General features: G+C 35.6%; 1 protein-coding gene across 1 annotated transcript; it reads left to right on the forward strand.

Annotated features, from left to right (window-relative positions):
• The first annotated feature begins 8,729 nt into the window (after nt 1-8,729).
• On the forward strand, nt 8,730-9,860 carry LOC126681657 (uncharacterized). Its single transcript, XM_050377204.1, has 3 exons — nt 8,730-9,206; nt 9,252-9,408; nt 9,457-9,860. Exons 1-3 carry the CDS (start codon nt 8,730-8,732, stop codon nt 9,858-9,860), a joined length of 1,038 nt encoding a protein of 345 aa, XP_050233161.1.
• Nucleotides 9,861-16,482: the final 6,622 nt, after the last annotated feature.

Raw genomic sequence — 16,482 nt, forward strand, 5'->3', positions numbered from 1 at the left:
ATTTGTCTTGACTATATAAGTCACTTTGTCTTTTTTTAGGTCATCTATCACTTCATTGTAAAAAACAATTATTAGCTTAGAATTTTATTCCTTTTGTTCTCTCAATAGTGTAGAGATTTGAATGTTCTAGGTGTTCTTGTAATTAATTTCTAGATTTTGGATTCTTGAATATTCATCTTAATACAAGTAGTAGTTATTTTATGGAATCTTCATTATCTCATTAATGCTTTTCGCTTTTAATTATTACTCCAAGGTACTTAATGTTCAATCTTTGCTTTTATTCATTCAGTTTTGCAGTGTTGATTATGAGTAGCTAAATTCCTAGTTTAGGGGTTGTTATGATTGCCTTAGTGTGAGTAGAATAGGTGACTAGGTTAAGTTTTGGGTTAGGGTTTGTTGTGATTATTGGGACTCATGCTTAGATTAAATTGATCCCTTAATCTATGATCTATATTTAATTTATTGAACGAGAGTTATTTAATTAGATGGACTTAGTTAAACACAAGTTTAAAGATTAATTAAGCGAGAGCGGTTTAGGACTTAGGCGTTTGTTAAGTTTGCGAATTGATCGTGTTCGATCAGTACTGCCGAAACCTAATTACGCGAGAATGGTTTAGATTTCAGTGTATTCATCAAGTCTCGGTTCCTTCAATTTTAGACTCAAGGGAGCGGAATTGATTCCATTGGATAGCTTCACCCGAACCAATACCATAAACCGACCCGAATTATCTAGGATTTGTTTTGGCATGATTAGTAACCTCTAGGCACCTTTTAATTCTTGTTTTAAATCCGTTAATTGCTATCGTTTGTTTGATAGTTAGTTGTTTAGTTTAATATTTAGTTAATTGCTAGTGAATTTGTACTTGTTTTGATTGTGTTCCGCAGTTGTTTAATCACATTAAATGCTCGTGTGCTAAACAAATTGATTATCATTTTAATTTCATTCTCGTCATTGCTTCTTCTTCCTTGTGGGTTCGATACCGGACTTTGGTCCACATTATAACTAGTTGTGATACCGTATACTTCGGTAAATGACCAACAAGTTTTTGGTGCCGTTGTTGGGGATTGAGAGCGCTTAATGATTGATTGAAATTAGTTTGAGACTCGGTCGAGTTAGCTTTTATTTTCTGTTTTACTTTAACTGCTTGTATTCTCTACTTCTCATGGTTTACGCTTGGTGTGTTGCTTTTGTTTGTGTAGGATATTGACTCTAGTGTATGCACAATACACATCGTGCCAACCTTGGTAGCTTCGAAAGAAGTGTGAGAAGAGAAAACCGTAAACTCTTGATCATGAAGGGTGACGGAGATGAGTATGAAGAGGAGAGGTACAATCCTCAAGTAGAGGGAGGGAGACGACAATTTCCACCATCTACTCCTCCACTTGAGGATGGGAACCAACCAAGGAAACAAAATCCTAGGGAAGACAGTCCACAACAAGCTCAACCCATTCAAAGGCAAACGTTGGACGATTTCTTCTTGCTCGATGTTAACAACGTAAACTATGGATGCTTCGCTCAACCGGTTCAAGCGGCTACTTTTGAGATCAAGCCAAGAACCATCCAACTTATAGAGAACAAGTGCGCCTTCTACGGGCTACCTAGTGAAGATCCAAATGCTCATACTACTAAGTTTCTAGGGGTGCTCAACACTTTCAAGCTCCACAACATTACCGTGGATCAACTCAAGCTCCAGATGTTTCCTTTCTCCTTAAGGGATGAGGCAAGCGTGTGGCTCCAATCTCTTCCCAATGAGTCAATCGACAATTGGAGGGATTTGGCTCAAGCATTTCTCACCAAGTATTCTCCGATGGGAAAAACAGCAAGATTGACTAAGGAGATAATAAACTTCTTGAAATATGATGGGGAGTCACTCAATGAGGGTTGGGAAAGGTTTAAGAATCTTCAAAGGAATGTTCCACACCATCATCTCAAGAAGGAGTATGTAATTCAAATTTTCTATAATGGGATAAGTGAGAGTACTAGAGCTACCATTGGTGCGGCTTCGGATGGTTCGCTAATACAAAAGACGTATGAGGAAGCCCTTGAGTTGTTGGACAAATTGGCAATGGTTAGTAGTGCATGGCCATCGGAGAGAAGAAGACCACCAGGTCAAAAGTCGGTTATGACTCTAGATCAAGTGCAAGAAATGGAGGCCATAAAAGCTAAAAATGCTTCTCTTCAAACTCAATTAGATGCCTTCAAGAAGCAAATGAATCCAAGGAATGTGTTGGTTGCCTATATTCAAGTGGGATGTGAGTTTTGTGGTTATATGGGAGGAGAATGTCTTGTGATGTGCAAAGTTTTGAGTGAACAAGTAAATTACATTGGTGGGCAAAGGCAAGGTAATGACCCTTACTCAACCACTTACAATCCAGGTTGGAAGAATCACCCTAATTTTGGTTGGAAGAACAATGATGGGCAAGGGAATGTCCAAGCTCATCAACAAGCAGGTCCAAGCTTTCAAGGTGGAAGTAGGCCTCCAACACAACAAGGGAACTTCCACCACAACTGAAAGACCCTATGGGGTATGGCAAACCGTGGTTTTTAAATGTGAATCGAAAGATTAAACTCTTTGAATGCGGAATATAGAAATAAGAAACAGTTTAAGAGATAGAGGATTGACACAAGAGATTTAGAGTGGTTCGGATCACAAATCGATCCTACTCCATAACTCAAACAAAGTTTTAGATTTAGAATCCACTAAATGAGATTCACAAAGAGTTTTCTAAGCTAATTCCTAACTTACAACGATTAGGAGTTTTTACGAGGTTACTCCAAAACTACAACAAACAAGAATGTAAATTTAAGATGTGTGTTTGTTGTTTCAAGGTTTGCAAATCTTTGAACTTAAAACATTGCAAATTGGTTTACATTTATACCCAAAGCAAACTACAAAAAAGCACTAACAAACAAAAGAAACTTTGCTGTCAGGACAAAATCGCACCCGGGATGCTTAATGTCGCGCCCGCGGCATTTGCAAGACGCCAAAACTCTTCAACGGCTAGTGCCACATCTCATCACTTTATTGGGGCTTGAGAAATATATACGTTAAGATCCAACGGTCATCAAATGTCGCGCTCGTGACATGAAAGTCGCGCCCGTGACAAAGTTTAGGATCTGATGCTGAAAAAGTCACCCCACAACATGTGCAGTCACCCCCATGACATGAATGTCGCGTCCGGGACAAGAAAAGTCACCCCTGTGACTTTGAAGTCGCACCCATGACATGAAAAGTCGCCCCCGCGACTTTGCTGCTGGAACTTCAAAATCTCAAAAACTCAATTCTTGCTAGAAGGCTCTGAATTGACTCCCGATGGTTCCCATGAGTTCCTATTCACTTATAAACAATATTAGATCACTCATAGTTGATTGTCAAAGTCAAAATAAAGGAGTATGAAAGGACAAAGGTCTAAAAACAATAACCCTCTCTCTCTCTCTTTTTCTCTCAAATAAAAAACCCTGGCCATCAAAAGTTTTCTTTTTATTTTTTGCTTCGGCTACCGTCAATGGTGTATTCTTGCCGTTGGCGGTAGCCATTCATTTTTTTAGTGCTTTATTTACAAAGAATGGAATAAATAACTAACTCCTTTTTTATCTTTTTGTTTTGTTGGTAAATTTATCGATGAGGCACATCATATCAATATATATCGAATCAAAAAATAGAGATAAATCAAGACCTTTTCAAGATTGAAGATGAAATTGTTTAGAGGTTATATTAGTTTTTTTGTTTTTGATACTTTTTATTATGGTGATTGTCTTTCTTTTTTGAAAGTTTTGTTGTCCTTTCTATATCAAAAGGTATGTTTGTTGGTTTTTATGAAGTTTTGGTGAGTCTTTTGTTAGACAGCGAAGAATGGGATTCTTATTATGGTAGATCACTTATGTAATTTTGATTTTGATTTTGTAAGGCGATCTGCGAACAATACTTTGCTTCTTGTTCTATGTCAGGTTATTAGAAACGGTTATACCCTTTGTGAATTCTTCCACTTGTAACTGCTTGATATTAATGGAAGATTATTTTGATTGTCAAAAAAAACAAAGAAAGGACAAAGATCCAACATTCTCCCTCTTTTTGAGTTTGACAATCAACATGCTAAACTGGCTCAGTTAAATAAGAGACAAATTGATTTTGGTCCCCTCACTTTATGCACATAAGATAGAAAAAGAATTTAAGGCATAAGAAAGAAATTTTCGAAAATACTTAGCAATTTGAGCATAGAAACTTCTCCCCCTTTGTCAAGTGTAGGTCCTTTGCCGCACGTATATGGTATCGCAACTAGGATTACTCGATAAGAACGAGGTCGATCCCACGAAGAGTGATTTAAGCAATGACGAGAATGAACTTAGATGTTATTAAATTCGTTTAGCACAAGGATGGCATTTGTTTGGTTTTCAATAAATAAAGAACTACAATCAAACAACTATTGAATTTAAATTCAAAAGACTAATTAAACAACGATTAATCAAATATGGATTTAAATAAGAAATAAAAGGCATCTAGGGGTTGCTAATCATGTTAAAGCGAATCCTAAGTAATTGGGTCGAGTATATGAATATTGGTTAGCGTCCACCTATCCTAAGGAATCAATTTCGCTCTCTCGAGCCTAGAATTGAAAGAAACTGATACTTGATTAATAAATCAAAATCTAAATAGCTCTCTCGCAATTAGATTTCGATAAAATTAATCAAGCCGATTAATTTGCAAACTGAATAGACACTTATGCCCTAAATCACCCTGGTGCATTTAAGTCTTAAGATTGTGCTTAACTAGGTCTGTCTAATTAGATAACTCTCGTTCTACTAATCAAACACAAATCATAGATTAAGGGATCAACTTAATCTAGGCATTACGTCCAAAAAAAACAACAAAACCCTAATTCAAAATCCAACCTATTCACCTAATCATCATACATAACAATCATAAACAACCCGTGAACGAGGAGCTTAGCTACTCATATTCAACATTAATGCATTAAATGAATAAAAGCGAAGAGTAAACATTAAGTTAAGATTTAATACCTTAGAGTAAAAACATTCACAAGATAATGAAGACTAAATGATAAGCTTGCATTCAATAACAAGGACTTGTTCTAAAATCAATAAAAGCTTCAACAACCACAACAATGGTGGAAATGATGGAGCACAAAACCCTGTGTAGATGCTAACTATTTTAAGAGAGACAATTAGAACAAAATAGAATTGGTGTAATAAAAGTTGCCTAATCTAAAAATGAGATAAGGTTGCTTTTATAGTACTAGATAAAAGAGGAAATAAAAGACAACTATTACAAGATTGTTTGGTAAAAATTGGAAATGTGCCTCAAGCCATGTGCAAATGTTTCAAAGCTGAATTCCTTCTTTTCTTCTTGTCTCGAATCAAGACCATCACTTAAGGGATGGGTCTCGATCCGAGACCCTTCAATCTGGGCATTCTGCCCAGATTTCTCTTGTCTCTCAGATCGAGACACAAGCTGATGAGGGGTGTCTCGATCCGAGACACACTGGTGCAGCCCCGCATTCTTCGATCTTTCGCTCCTTGCTTCGCTCTCCGCTTGTCTTCATTGATTCTTCCTTTCCTTTACGACAAAAATGCTCCAAAACGCTTCAATATCCTAAATAGATTAAACACAAATAAGGCACACAAACACCTCAAAATGCACGACAAATTACATTAAAGCGTAGTGAAATGACTCAAGTAAATAGGAGTATTTTACTCCTATCATCCAGCACAAAAAGCATAAAGGGCGTGTTTAAAACATAGACAAAAGAGCTAATTGAAAGAGATTTTGAAAACAATTGAAATCAAATTTAAGTTTCTCATTCAATTGAGGCGGAAGGCACTTATTTGATATGCATATCAAGCTTAAAACTCAATTAATTGAACTTATGATTTAAATGATAAAAAATAGGCAATTATTCATCAATTGAATAATACAAAAGCAAAGTCCAATCATTAAAAACGGTTTTAAAGCATATCAAAACATTTTTAGGAGAATAAGATTTGAAAAATTGATTATCCCCCTCAAAATAATTTTGGAAAACATGGCATAAAAATTAATCTATGTTTAAAAGAATTTAAGTCAAATTTAAACACACATAGATTTTGATAAGATTTTTACCTATCTTGCCATTTTCCAAAAACTTCCTTTGATGCTTATCGAATGCATCCTTCCTCTTTGATTTTCCATCATATGATATTGAATTTGATTTAGTGGACATCAAGTGTACCTACAAAGCAAATCACTTAGGTACCCAAGAAACTTTGGGTCCTTGAAAGTTAATGCTTGAATAGTTCAAAGGAATTAACCTTAATTGAACTTTTCTCACATAGCAATGAATATTTGTGTGATCATATTTCATACAATAAAAGCATTGAATTATATGGTTCACATTTGATTTCATTTGAGGTGGCTTGGCTCTAGAGGTCTCATAAGAACAAGCACAAACATGGGAACAAGATTTGACATTTGAAAATGCATGAACATGTGAGTTCTTTCTAGTCTTCTTGTTCCACTTATGACTATACTGAGAAGCATAACCATGTCTAAAGGGTTTTGTACCCTTGTTGCTCTTAGCCTTTTGAACCAAGAATGGATTAGGCTTTCTAGCATGCACATGAGCCTTCTTTACCCTAATTGGTTTGACCAATTTAGGAGGAACTTCTATAGAAGAAGTTTGAGGCAAAGATGCTTTGACAAATTTAGTCATATTTGAACTAGAAGCATTTTGATTATAGCCAAGTCCAAATTTTATGGTAGGGCATCTTTGAGATACAAGAATTGTATCCAAAGTCTCTTTACCTTTTTGAAATCTTGAAAAAGAATCTTTTAATTCAAGAATCTCATCTTTAGTTTACCATTTTCCTTAAGCAAGTTATCAACATTTAAACCTTGCTTAGGGATAGATTTTAAAGATGACTTGAGAACTTCATTAGAAAATTTAAGCTCAAGAAATTATTTAGTTAAAACAAGCATTTCATATTTAGCTTTTGAAGCTTAATTTTTAAAAGATAGCATCTTGGTATTATAATCACCACATTTAATTACTTGTTCATCAAGCATGCTATAAACATCATCATCATCATGAGCATCATTATCAACAATACCATCTATAATAATATCATTTTTAACATTTGAGCATGCATCATGTGATTCAACACCAATATCATCCCAAGATAGAAAAGATTGGGGGTTTACCTCTAGTGTTGGTTCCTCCTCAAATACCATGAGGCACAAGTTGGCATCATGGTGGCTCTCACATTCGGATTGAGATTCATCATCTTGAGAAGCCATAGACCCCCCCCCCCCTTTGGAACTCTTCCTTGAAGAGGATGTTCTTTCATGATTGCTCTTTTCGTTGCTCTTGAGCTCCTTCGCTCTCTTTGTGAGCCTCAAGATTTCTTCCTCATTGCTTTCCTTCTTGTTTTCTTCAAGGTGAATAGCACTTTTTAAAGCCTTGAAAACAACATTTTTCTCCCTTGCCATCTCCTCTTGGATACTCTTGATGTAAGACATCTCATGGAGGAGTAGCTTGCAAATCAACTCATCCGTCCTCAAGATAGAGAAGTCATGAGTCTCTTCAATGACGGTCACCTTAGGTTTCCATAGAAGAATAGGAAGGGATCTTAATATTTTACCATTGATTTCCTTTAGCTTAAAGGACTTTCCAAGTGACTCAAGATTAGCGACAATTCTAAGAAACCTTGAAGTCATCAAAGATACATCTTCATTAGACAAGCCATTGAAGCCTTCATACTCTCCAAGAAAACTCTAGCAATTAAGCAAAAAGAAGAGCACTTAGCTTTGATACCAATTGAAAGATCCTATGGGGTATGGCAAACCGTGGTTTTTAAATGTGAATCGAAAGATTAAACTCTTTAATGCGGAATATAGAAATAAGAAAGAGTTTAAGGGATAGAGGATTGACACAAGAGATTTAGAGTGGTTCGGATCACAAATCGATCCTACTCCACTACTCAAACAAAATTTGAGATTTAGAATCCAGTAAATGAGATTCACAAAGATTTTTCTAAGCTAACTCTAAGCATAGTGTTTTATAGCTAAACACCAACTATGAGATTTTCCAAAACTAATCTCTAACTTACAAGGGTTGCGTTTTCTCAAACCTACACTCTAACTTACAATGATTAGGAGTTTACAAGCTTACTCCAAAACTACAAAAAACAAGAATGTAAATTTAAGATGTGTGTTTGTTGTTTCAAGGTTTGCAAATTATTGACATTTAAACATTGCAAATGGGTTTATATTTATACCCAAAGCAAACAACAAGCAAAGCACTAACAAACAAAAGAAACTTTGCTCTAAGGACAAAGTCGCGCCCGAGATGCTTAATGTCGTGCCCGCGTCATTTGTAATATGCCAAAACTCTTCAACGGCTAGTGCCACATGTCATCACTTCAATAGGGCTTGAGAAATATATCAGATAAGATCCAACGGTCATCAAAAGTCGCACCCGTGACATGAAAGTAGCGCCCGTGACAAAGTTTAGGATCTGAAGCTGAAAAATCGCCCCCATGACATGTGCAGTCGCCCCCCATGACATGAATGTCGCGCCCGGGACAAGAAAAGAGCTGGAACTTCGAAATCTCAAAAACTCATTTCTTGCTAGAAGGCTCCGAATTGACTCCCGATGGTTCCTATGAGTTCCTATTCACTTATAAACAATATTAGATCACTCATAGTTGATTATCAAAGTCAAAACAAAGGAGTATGGAAGTACAAAGGTCTAATAACAATAATGGGAATAATTTTGGGAATAGGCCTCAACACCCTCTCGGGTTCCAACCACAAAGGAATTCGGATGAGGGGAGTAAGCTTGACAAGGCGCTTGAGAGGTTAGAATGGATGGAACTGGAATCAAGGCAAAAAGACAAGAATCATGCCTCCACCATTGATCACTTGGAGACTCAAATCTCCCAACTAGCCACCACTCTTCAAGGAAGAGCTCAAGGCGGTTTACCTTCAACCATGGAAACTAACCCAAGGGAACAACTCAAAGCGGTTGAGCTTCGGAGTGGGAAGACAATTGAAAAGTCTAATGACAAGAGGCCAAGAATTGAAGAAGATGAGCCTATTGTTGTTGAAGACATTGCAAGCTCTAGCAAAGAATTTCCAAGGGTTAATGAGGAGGTAGTGATTGAGGAGCCATATGTGAGACCACCTCCACCTCCCCCATTTGTACCAAAGGTACCCTTTCTGGGCAGATTAAAGTAAGTGCCCGATACTCAAAAGTTCCACAAGTTCCTGGAGATATTCAAAAAGCTCCAAATCAATCTTAGCCTTGCGGATGCTTTGAGGAAAATGCCTCAATATGCCAAGTTCCTCAAGGATATTATCATGAACAAGAGGATTTGGGAGAAAGATGGCATAATCTCCCTAACGGAAAGTTGTAGCTCCATCATATAGAGTGACTTGCCAATGAAACTAAAATATCCAGGGAGCTTTACTATTTCTTGTACTATTGGCAATATGAACTCTATTAATTGTTTATGTGATTTGAGTGCTAGCATAAATTTGATGCCTTTGTTTCTTTTTAGGACTTTTGGTGATCAACCGGTGAAGCGCACCTTGATGGTATTGCCACTTGCGGATCATTCTCTCAAGAAGCAGTATGGGTTAGTAGAAGACGTGCTTGTTAAAGTGGATAAATTCATCTTTCCGGTGGATTTTGTGTTCTTACACTATGCGGTGGATAAGGAGTGTCCTATGATCCTTGGTCGCCCATTAAGCGCAAAAAGAGCAACCACTGAGGAAAGGAAAGCGAGCGGCACAATCAAGCGCTCAAGGGGAGGAAGAAGCATCGGAAAGAGGATTTGCGGAAGAAGAAAATGTGGGAGCTGAAGCTCAATGGTCCGCCTTTGACCATCGGTTTAATGACCTAGCGGAGCAAACCACCAGTGTCAAGACCCAAATTCATGAGCCGCAACTAGCACTAAGGAACGGGAGTGGTTACTCCGAAACTCGTAGCAAGCCTAACAATAGATCGGTTCCACACACATATGCATAATATGTTATATCAAATTTTAAACGTATTCATAATATCTTTCTTTTTCTTTCGTCAATTATCACATTATGCATGCAAAACAGTCTGATTTCATTTTTCTTTATTACACATGTCCCATTACCAATGGATGATATCAATTTTTCCGATTTGTGCATATATCTTTCTTAAATTCACTTAGCACACCCTGTTTACCGAATGTACATATAAATAAAACTGATACATATCATCCAAAATATGCATAGCGGTCAAGACGACAGACGGTTAATACACTACTACTGCTACTGCGGATATACTAGAAGTAAGAAGACTATACATACTTGAAGATCCCAAAAATATCTTCAGTGAACAACAAAGTCGGAAATAAATCTCAAAGACGTGAACCAATACCTGAAAATGTTTCAACTTTGAAACATCAGTTAAAACTGGTGAGTTTGTATGTTTACTAATAAACAATAATAAAACAATATAATAAATATATATAACCGTATACTGGAACCAGACGAAATCCTAATCTTTGATTCACAACTAACACCTCAAGTCATATTTATTCAAAAAAATTCAATCCATGGGTTAACCGTGGAAATGAGGAACCACTACCGTCATTTGTCTAGACCAGGGATACTCAAACAATTATCCATTAAACGTAAGTAATAATCTTAACCAACATCGCAATCCAATGCTAAATTCAAGCAAAACGTATCCACATGAATTCCAATCAAAATCAAGCTTTTATAAGGATATTCAATTATATATGTAATTTACATGCTGGCCCACATTGCCGTTTAGGCAACCAACATACTGTTATTGGCCCGAATCGCCATTTAGGCAACCAATAACTAAATTATCACAATGTTGGCCCAAATCGCCTTATAGGCAACCAACATTAGATTATTGGCCTAAATCACCTTTAGGCAACCAATAATTCATTCTCACGTCGTTGGCCTAAATCGTCATTTTAGGCAACCAACGACTATTATCAATTCTCATTGAATATTCAAATATAAGCATGATATGATTCTCAAAGCCAAACATCACTCACATCAACATTTCAACTATGATTCACAAGCAAATTAACATCTCAAATCAACACACACTTGCAATCGCAAACAAACGCATATATCAAGTATAACACTATTTATTCACTTACATTGACATTTCTAGAGTTCACGCACTCCTACGGTTTCCTAATAGGTAAGCTTATTTCGTCGGACTATATTTGCTTATCAAAACATATATAATATATACTTTCTAAACATTTTATATATATATAAAATAATTCATAATATTAATATTTAAAAGTAAAGTACAACTCACAGATCGTGCGCCTCTTTACGGCAATACGAACTCACAAAGGTTTGGATCTTAATGCCTCAAAATGCAACGAATCCTTAAGATGTCACTCTTCAAAAATCAGAAACTTTGACCAAAGGATTTAACAGATTAAGTTTTAGAAAGAACGGCGAGAAAATTGGTCGAAGCACGACGAACCGAACACGTCGTTTTGGCAGAATTTTACATCAAAATTCTGATATATATTTCGGCTCAATTTCGAAGAATAAAAATGATAGAGTCAAAGAGCACGTCGATAGTTTCGATTTGATATAAAGCACGTCGATAGTTTCGATTTGATATAAAGCATGTCGATTTCCGATGTTGGAATTGAGAGATATCGACGAAACAAGATAACGTATTAAAACCGCTTTTCAGAGAATATATCGATCAGAGAAGAAAAACGTACTATAAACGTTTTCTATATATATAGATGTAATATCCCGTATTTTTAAATTATTTTTTTAAAATTTTTAATTATAATTTTTGCATTCTGTCAAGTTTTAGGTAATTTATTATTATTATTATTATATATTAAATTTTATTTTTAATCGTTCGTTGATTCGGTCGTAATTCGATTCGTGTTTGGTTTGTATTATTAATTTTAAAAGGAAAAAAACGATAAAAGTATGTGAATTTTGCATGAAACTCATGCACTCATATTAGTAACCACGTGACTTAGCCATTCCTTTGAAGTGATATTAAAGGCCCGTGCCTTTTACATATTAGAAAGCCCATTTTTTTTCAATCTCAGGTAGAAACTTATACTTGCAGTAGCAGTATAACGATTCTGCATTTTCCTAACCTATTCATTCGTGTTCTTTCCTTAAAACCCTATTCTTTTCTTCGAAACCCTAGCCGTCAAACACTCTAAAACCATCTGAGACATATCACCCATCACTCCTTTCATTCGTTAGATTTCCGGTAAGCAAATTTGCTTTCCTCATCGTTTCTATTCGATATCGTTACATCGTTTAATAATTCATATTCGTTGTTATGCTAGTATAGTTCTGAGAATTCTTTGACGATTCAACTGTACACATCGATCTCTTTAATCCTAATGTGTTGAAATCAATTATGGTACGTATGAATCTCTCCGTTCATTATCGTTCCGTTTCGCTGTTTCGAATGTTATATTACTGCCGTCCTTTGATTTGTTACTACCATTGATAGGGTCTGAAATTTAGCAAGTTTGTTACAGCAATCCTTGTGTTTATGATTATGGTTTTGCTTCGAGTTGTTGTCGTGCGATTCTTCGTTACTGGATCTGTTTGTTGCTGCCGTATCTACTGTTTATGACTGTCATGCTTTTCTCCATGTTGCTGCCATTGATCTTGTTGAATGTTCAAGTTATTAAAATGTGGGATTCATTGGTTTAGCTTCATTTGGTTAGGATTTTGGGTTATGGAGTTAGATTGATATTAATGGTTATGATTACTGCAATTCTTGGTTTAATGTTTGAGGGATTTATTTTTTTGAACTAGAGAAGATGACTAAAGGTGTTAACAAGTCATGGGTTAAATTTTCTTTAACTAATTGAATCCTCATTGTTTATTATTTTACTCAATTGAATCCCTTAAGTAAATTAACTATTTCACATTTTTTTAAAACTATTATTATTTAGTTTGATTATTATAAACGAAAAGTGATAATTATATTTTTACCCAATAATTTATAATTACTCGGGTAATTATTATATTTTGTAATTATTGACTAGAAGTGTCAATTTGACGTTTTAAATTTTAAACGTTTTCTTAATTTATTTTACTTAAGTAAATTGTTAGTAACTATTGGTTACTTGGATCTTAAGATATTGAGTTCCGTTTTAAATACTGATTTATTATTTTATCAAATTATTAATTTGGGAATTATAAACAATGGTTTATAATTTTGATAAAATATTTTGGGTCGGGTTAAACTTGGGTCACCCGACATGTGAGGTAGCTTGGTAGTTATTGGTAATTCGGCTAACCCACTATTGGAATATAAGTTAATTTATTATTTAAATAATATTAAATAATATCTTTCCGAGATGGATTTTAAGCTAGAACTCAATAGACTTGTATTATTTTGGGCAGTACAATTTATTTGAGTTTTGTGTTTACTCTGAATTGCTTTACCATGATTTGGTTTGTGCTAGTTAGGGTCTGTTTTTAATTATACCTTGTCTAGACCCGTCGACTGTTCGTACTTCAGAGGCGAATCATAGTTAGATTGCTTGTCAGGTTTCACGAGGAATACCAAGCAGTGAGTTTATATCTCTATTTACCTCTTTATTAAGCAAATATTATATTTTGTATATATATATATAAGCAGCTTTTCGAACTGTTTTCGACATTGTGGATTGATTTGGAACGTGCTACTCGATGGGCATCATCGGGACTGCGTGCGCACCGGTATTGATTATTATGGTATTGAGGTATGTTTAAGATACGTTTCACCTTAGTGAGGGCACCGGTGGAAGATACGTATCCTGAGCTTACTAATTATAAAGTGATAGTCGGGGATCGGTTATTGAGATACGTCTCACCGACACGACATATGGATTTAGAATTGTGGTTTAGGATTTCATTGATAATCCATAATGAATAAATGTTTTATTAAACGTTTTAAAGGTTTTTCAACTTAATAAATATAAATGGTTATATAAACTCTACTCAGTAAATCTGACCCGTTGTTTTCCCAAATTTTTCAGGTTTATGATTTGAGCGTTGGTCGATCTCCGTTTCTTCATTCTCGGAGGTTCTTTATTTTATTTCAGAATAAAAGAGTCGAACTGTTTTAAACTCTTAGACTATAGTAGTAGTATCAGATTACTCATGTCTTAGTCTAACATTTATATTTTAGACTATTGTTTGCTGGAATGGTCCAACAATTATTTTAGTATCTTTGGCATGATTACAGTGATTTTGGTATTATATATTATTTGCCATGCTGTTGGAGTTTAATTTGAGATTAAGTATATTTGAATATATGTTGCTTATATGTACTGCTAGACTAGGTTGGAGTTTCGGTTGCCCCAAGCATGTGATTTTAAGCAGGTACATCGTTTTATTTGTTTAAGTTGGTTATCCACAACGCTTGCTACGGGTTTTAGTACAACCATACATATACCCTAGCGCCGGTCACGATTCATGAACATACCCTAGCGCCGGTCACGATTCATGAAAATAGATCGTGAAAAAAGACTACTATATCGCCACGTGTCACTGCGCATGCATGACAAGTGTCTCCAAGTGTCGCTGCGCATGCGTGCCATGTGTCATTGCGCATGCGCGCCACGTGTCGTTGTGCATGCGCACCACGTGTCGCCGCGCATGCTCGACTCGTGTCTCCACTCATTCATCGTCACGTGTCGCCACTCCTATATCACCACGTGTCCGCAACCGATCTCTTCTATATCCATCAATTTATACGTCCAAAATTCCGTATTTTGTACGTTTTAACTTTTGGATTTTGTCCGAAACGTTTAGCTCTCCATTTAGAGATGCATATTGATATGTTAATTCCTTAGGTTTCCTTAATCCCGCTCACACCCGCTCTAACAAATAATAATCTTCCAACTAAATTATTATTTCACGATAAATAAATTAGACCAACTTCATATCGAATTTGACACGATTTCATCAGATTCTAAAAAAAACACGTGTGACACGTTGGATTCTTACGTTATAACAGTAAGAGATATTACATAAGGACGATAGAATGACGTTGTGTAAGATAAGATATTAGGTTGTGAAATGACAAATGGAAATCGTTCCAAAGTAATGGATTTAATATGAGATAAAGTAAAGGTATAAAGTGCTAGAATGTGAATAATAGAAAAACTGTAACTAATCTAATATTGAATATAAATAAAACACAATGATATAATTAAAATACATTTGATTAATATAATAAATTCAATCCAATTAATAAGATGTTTTCTAATCCAACAAAAAATCTAACCAATTTAACATTGAATATAATTGTAACTTGCTCATGAATTAGTAAAGAACTACCACAAGATTGAAGGTATCTCTAGGTGCTTACTTAAGATTGATTTGAAGAAAGCATATGATTCTATCTCGTGGGATTACATAGAGGAGATCCTTATCAGTCCTAATTTTTCCTGATAAAATGATTATGCTGATAATGAATTGTATTAGAACCCCTAACTTCTCTGTTTCTTGGAATGGTAATGTTGGCAAGTCTTTCCAGTCGAGTAAAGGGCTTAGACAAGGAGATCCTATCGCCCCCCTGATTTTTGTTATTTGTATGGAGTACCTCACTAGATCCCTTAACAATACCAGCTCTATGTTCAATTTTCATCCTGGTTGTAAAAGCCTCAAAATAAACCACCTTATGTTTGTTATATTTTATTATGGTAATGAAAGCTCAGTTCAGTTTGTTAGTGAGAAACTCAATAATTTTAAAGGAGTTTCTGGTCTGCAAGTTAATCAAAGCAAGAGCCAAATATTTTGCTGCAATATTGAGAGTTCTATTAGGAAAAGAATTACTGATATGTTAGGGTTTAATGAGGGTCAGCTCCCAATGAGATACTTAGGCATTCCCCTTATTTCTACTAGACTGAATAAGGAGGACTGCAAAGGGATAGTGAACAAGATTACTAGCAGAATCCACATGTGGACTAGCAAGTTTCTTTCTTATGCAGGCAGAGCCCAGCTGATTCAATCTTTGTTGTTGAGTATGCATATTTTCTGGGCAGCTATTATGATTCTGCCAAAGAAGATCATTAAAGAGATTCAGAAAGTTTGATCTAACTTTCTATGGTCTGGAGATCAATAGGCAAAAAAAGACATTGGTGGCATGGAATGAGATGACTAAACTAAAAGGAGAGGGAGGCCTTAGCATAAAAGAGATTAGTTGCTGGAACAAAGCTGCTATTAGGAAGCATGTGTAGAGTATTATTAGCAATCAAGACTCTATTTGGGTCCTGTGGATGAAAGCAAACAAGATCAAAAACAGCTTTTGGGGAGCTAAAGTAGACAACAAAACTAGTTAGTTTTGGAGAGGCTTGTTGAACATCAAGAGTGAGGTGAAGAAGATTGTCAACTACAAGCTTGGAAATGGAATCACTATTGATTTCTGGAATGATCCGTGGATACATGGTTGTTCCATGTTGGAGAA

This window comes from Mercurialis annua, linkage group LG5 (assembly GCF_937616625.2).
Source record: "Mercurialis annua linkage group LG5, ddMerAnnu1.2, whole genome shotgun sequence".
Classification (NCBI taxonomy): Eukaryota; Viridiplantae; Streptophyta; class Magnoliopsida; order Malpighiales; family Euphorbiaceae; genus Mercurialis; species Mercurialis annua.

Coding starts and splice junctions, on each gene's coding strand:
- LOC126681657 (XM_050377204.1), top strand. CDS start 8,730: ATGGAAGTACAAAGGTCTAATAACAATAATGGGAATAATTTTGGGAAT. Junction 9,207..9,251: donor CTCCCCCATTTGTACCAAAG/GTACCCTTTCTG, acceptor GATACTCAAAAG/TTCCACAAGTTCCTGGAGAT. Junction 9,409..9,456: donor AATCTCCCTAACGGAAAGTT/GTAGCTCCATCA, acceptor TAAAATATCCAG/GGAGCTTTACTATTTCTTGT.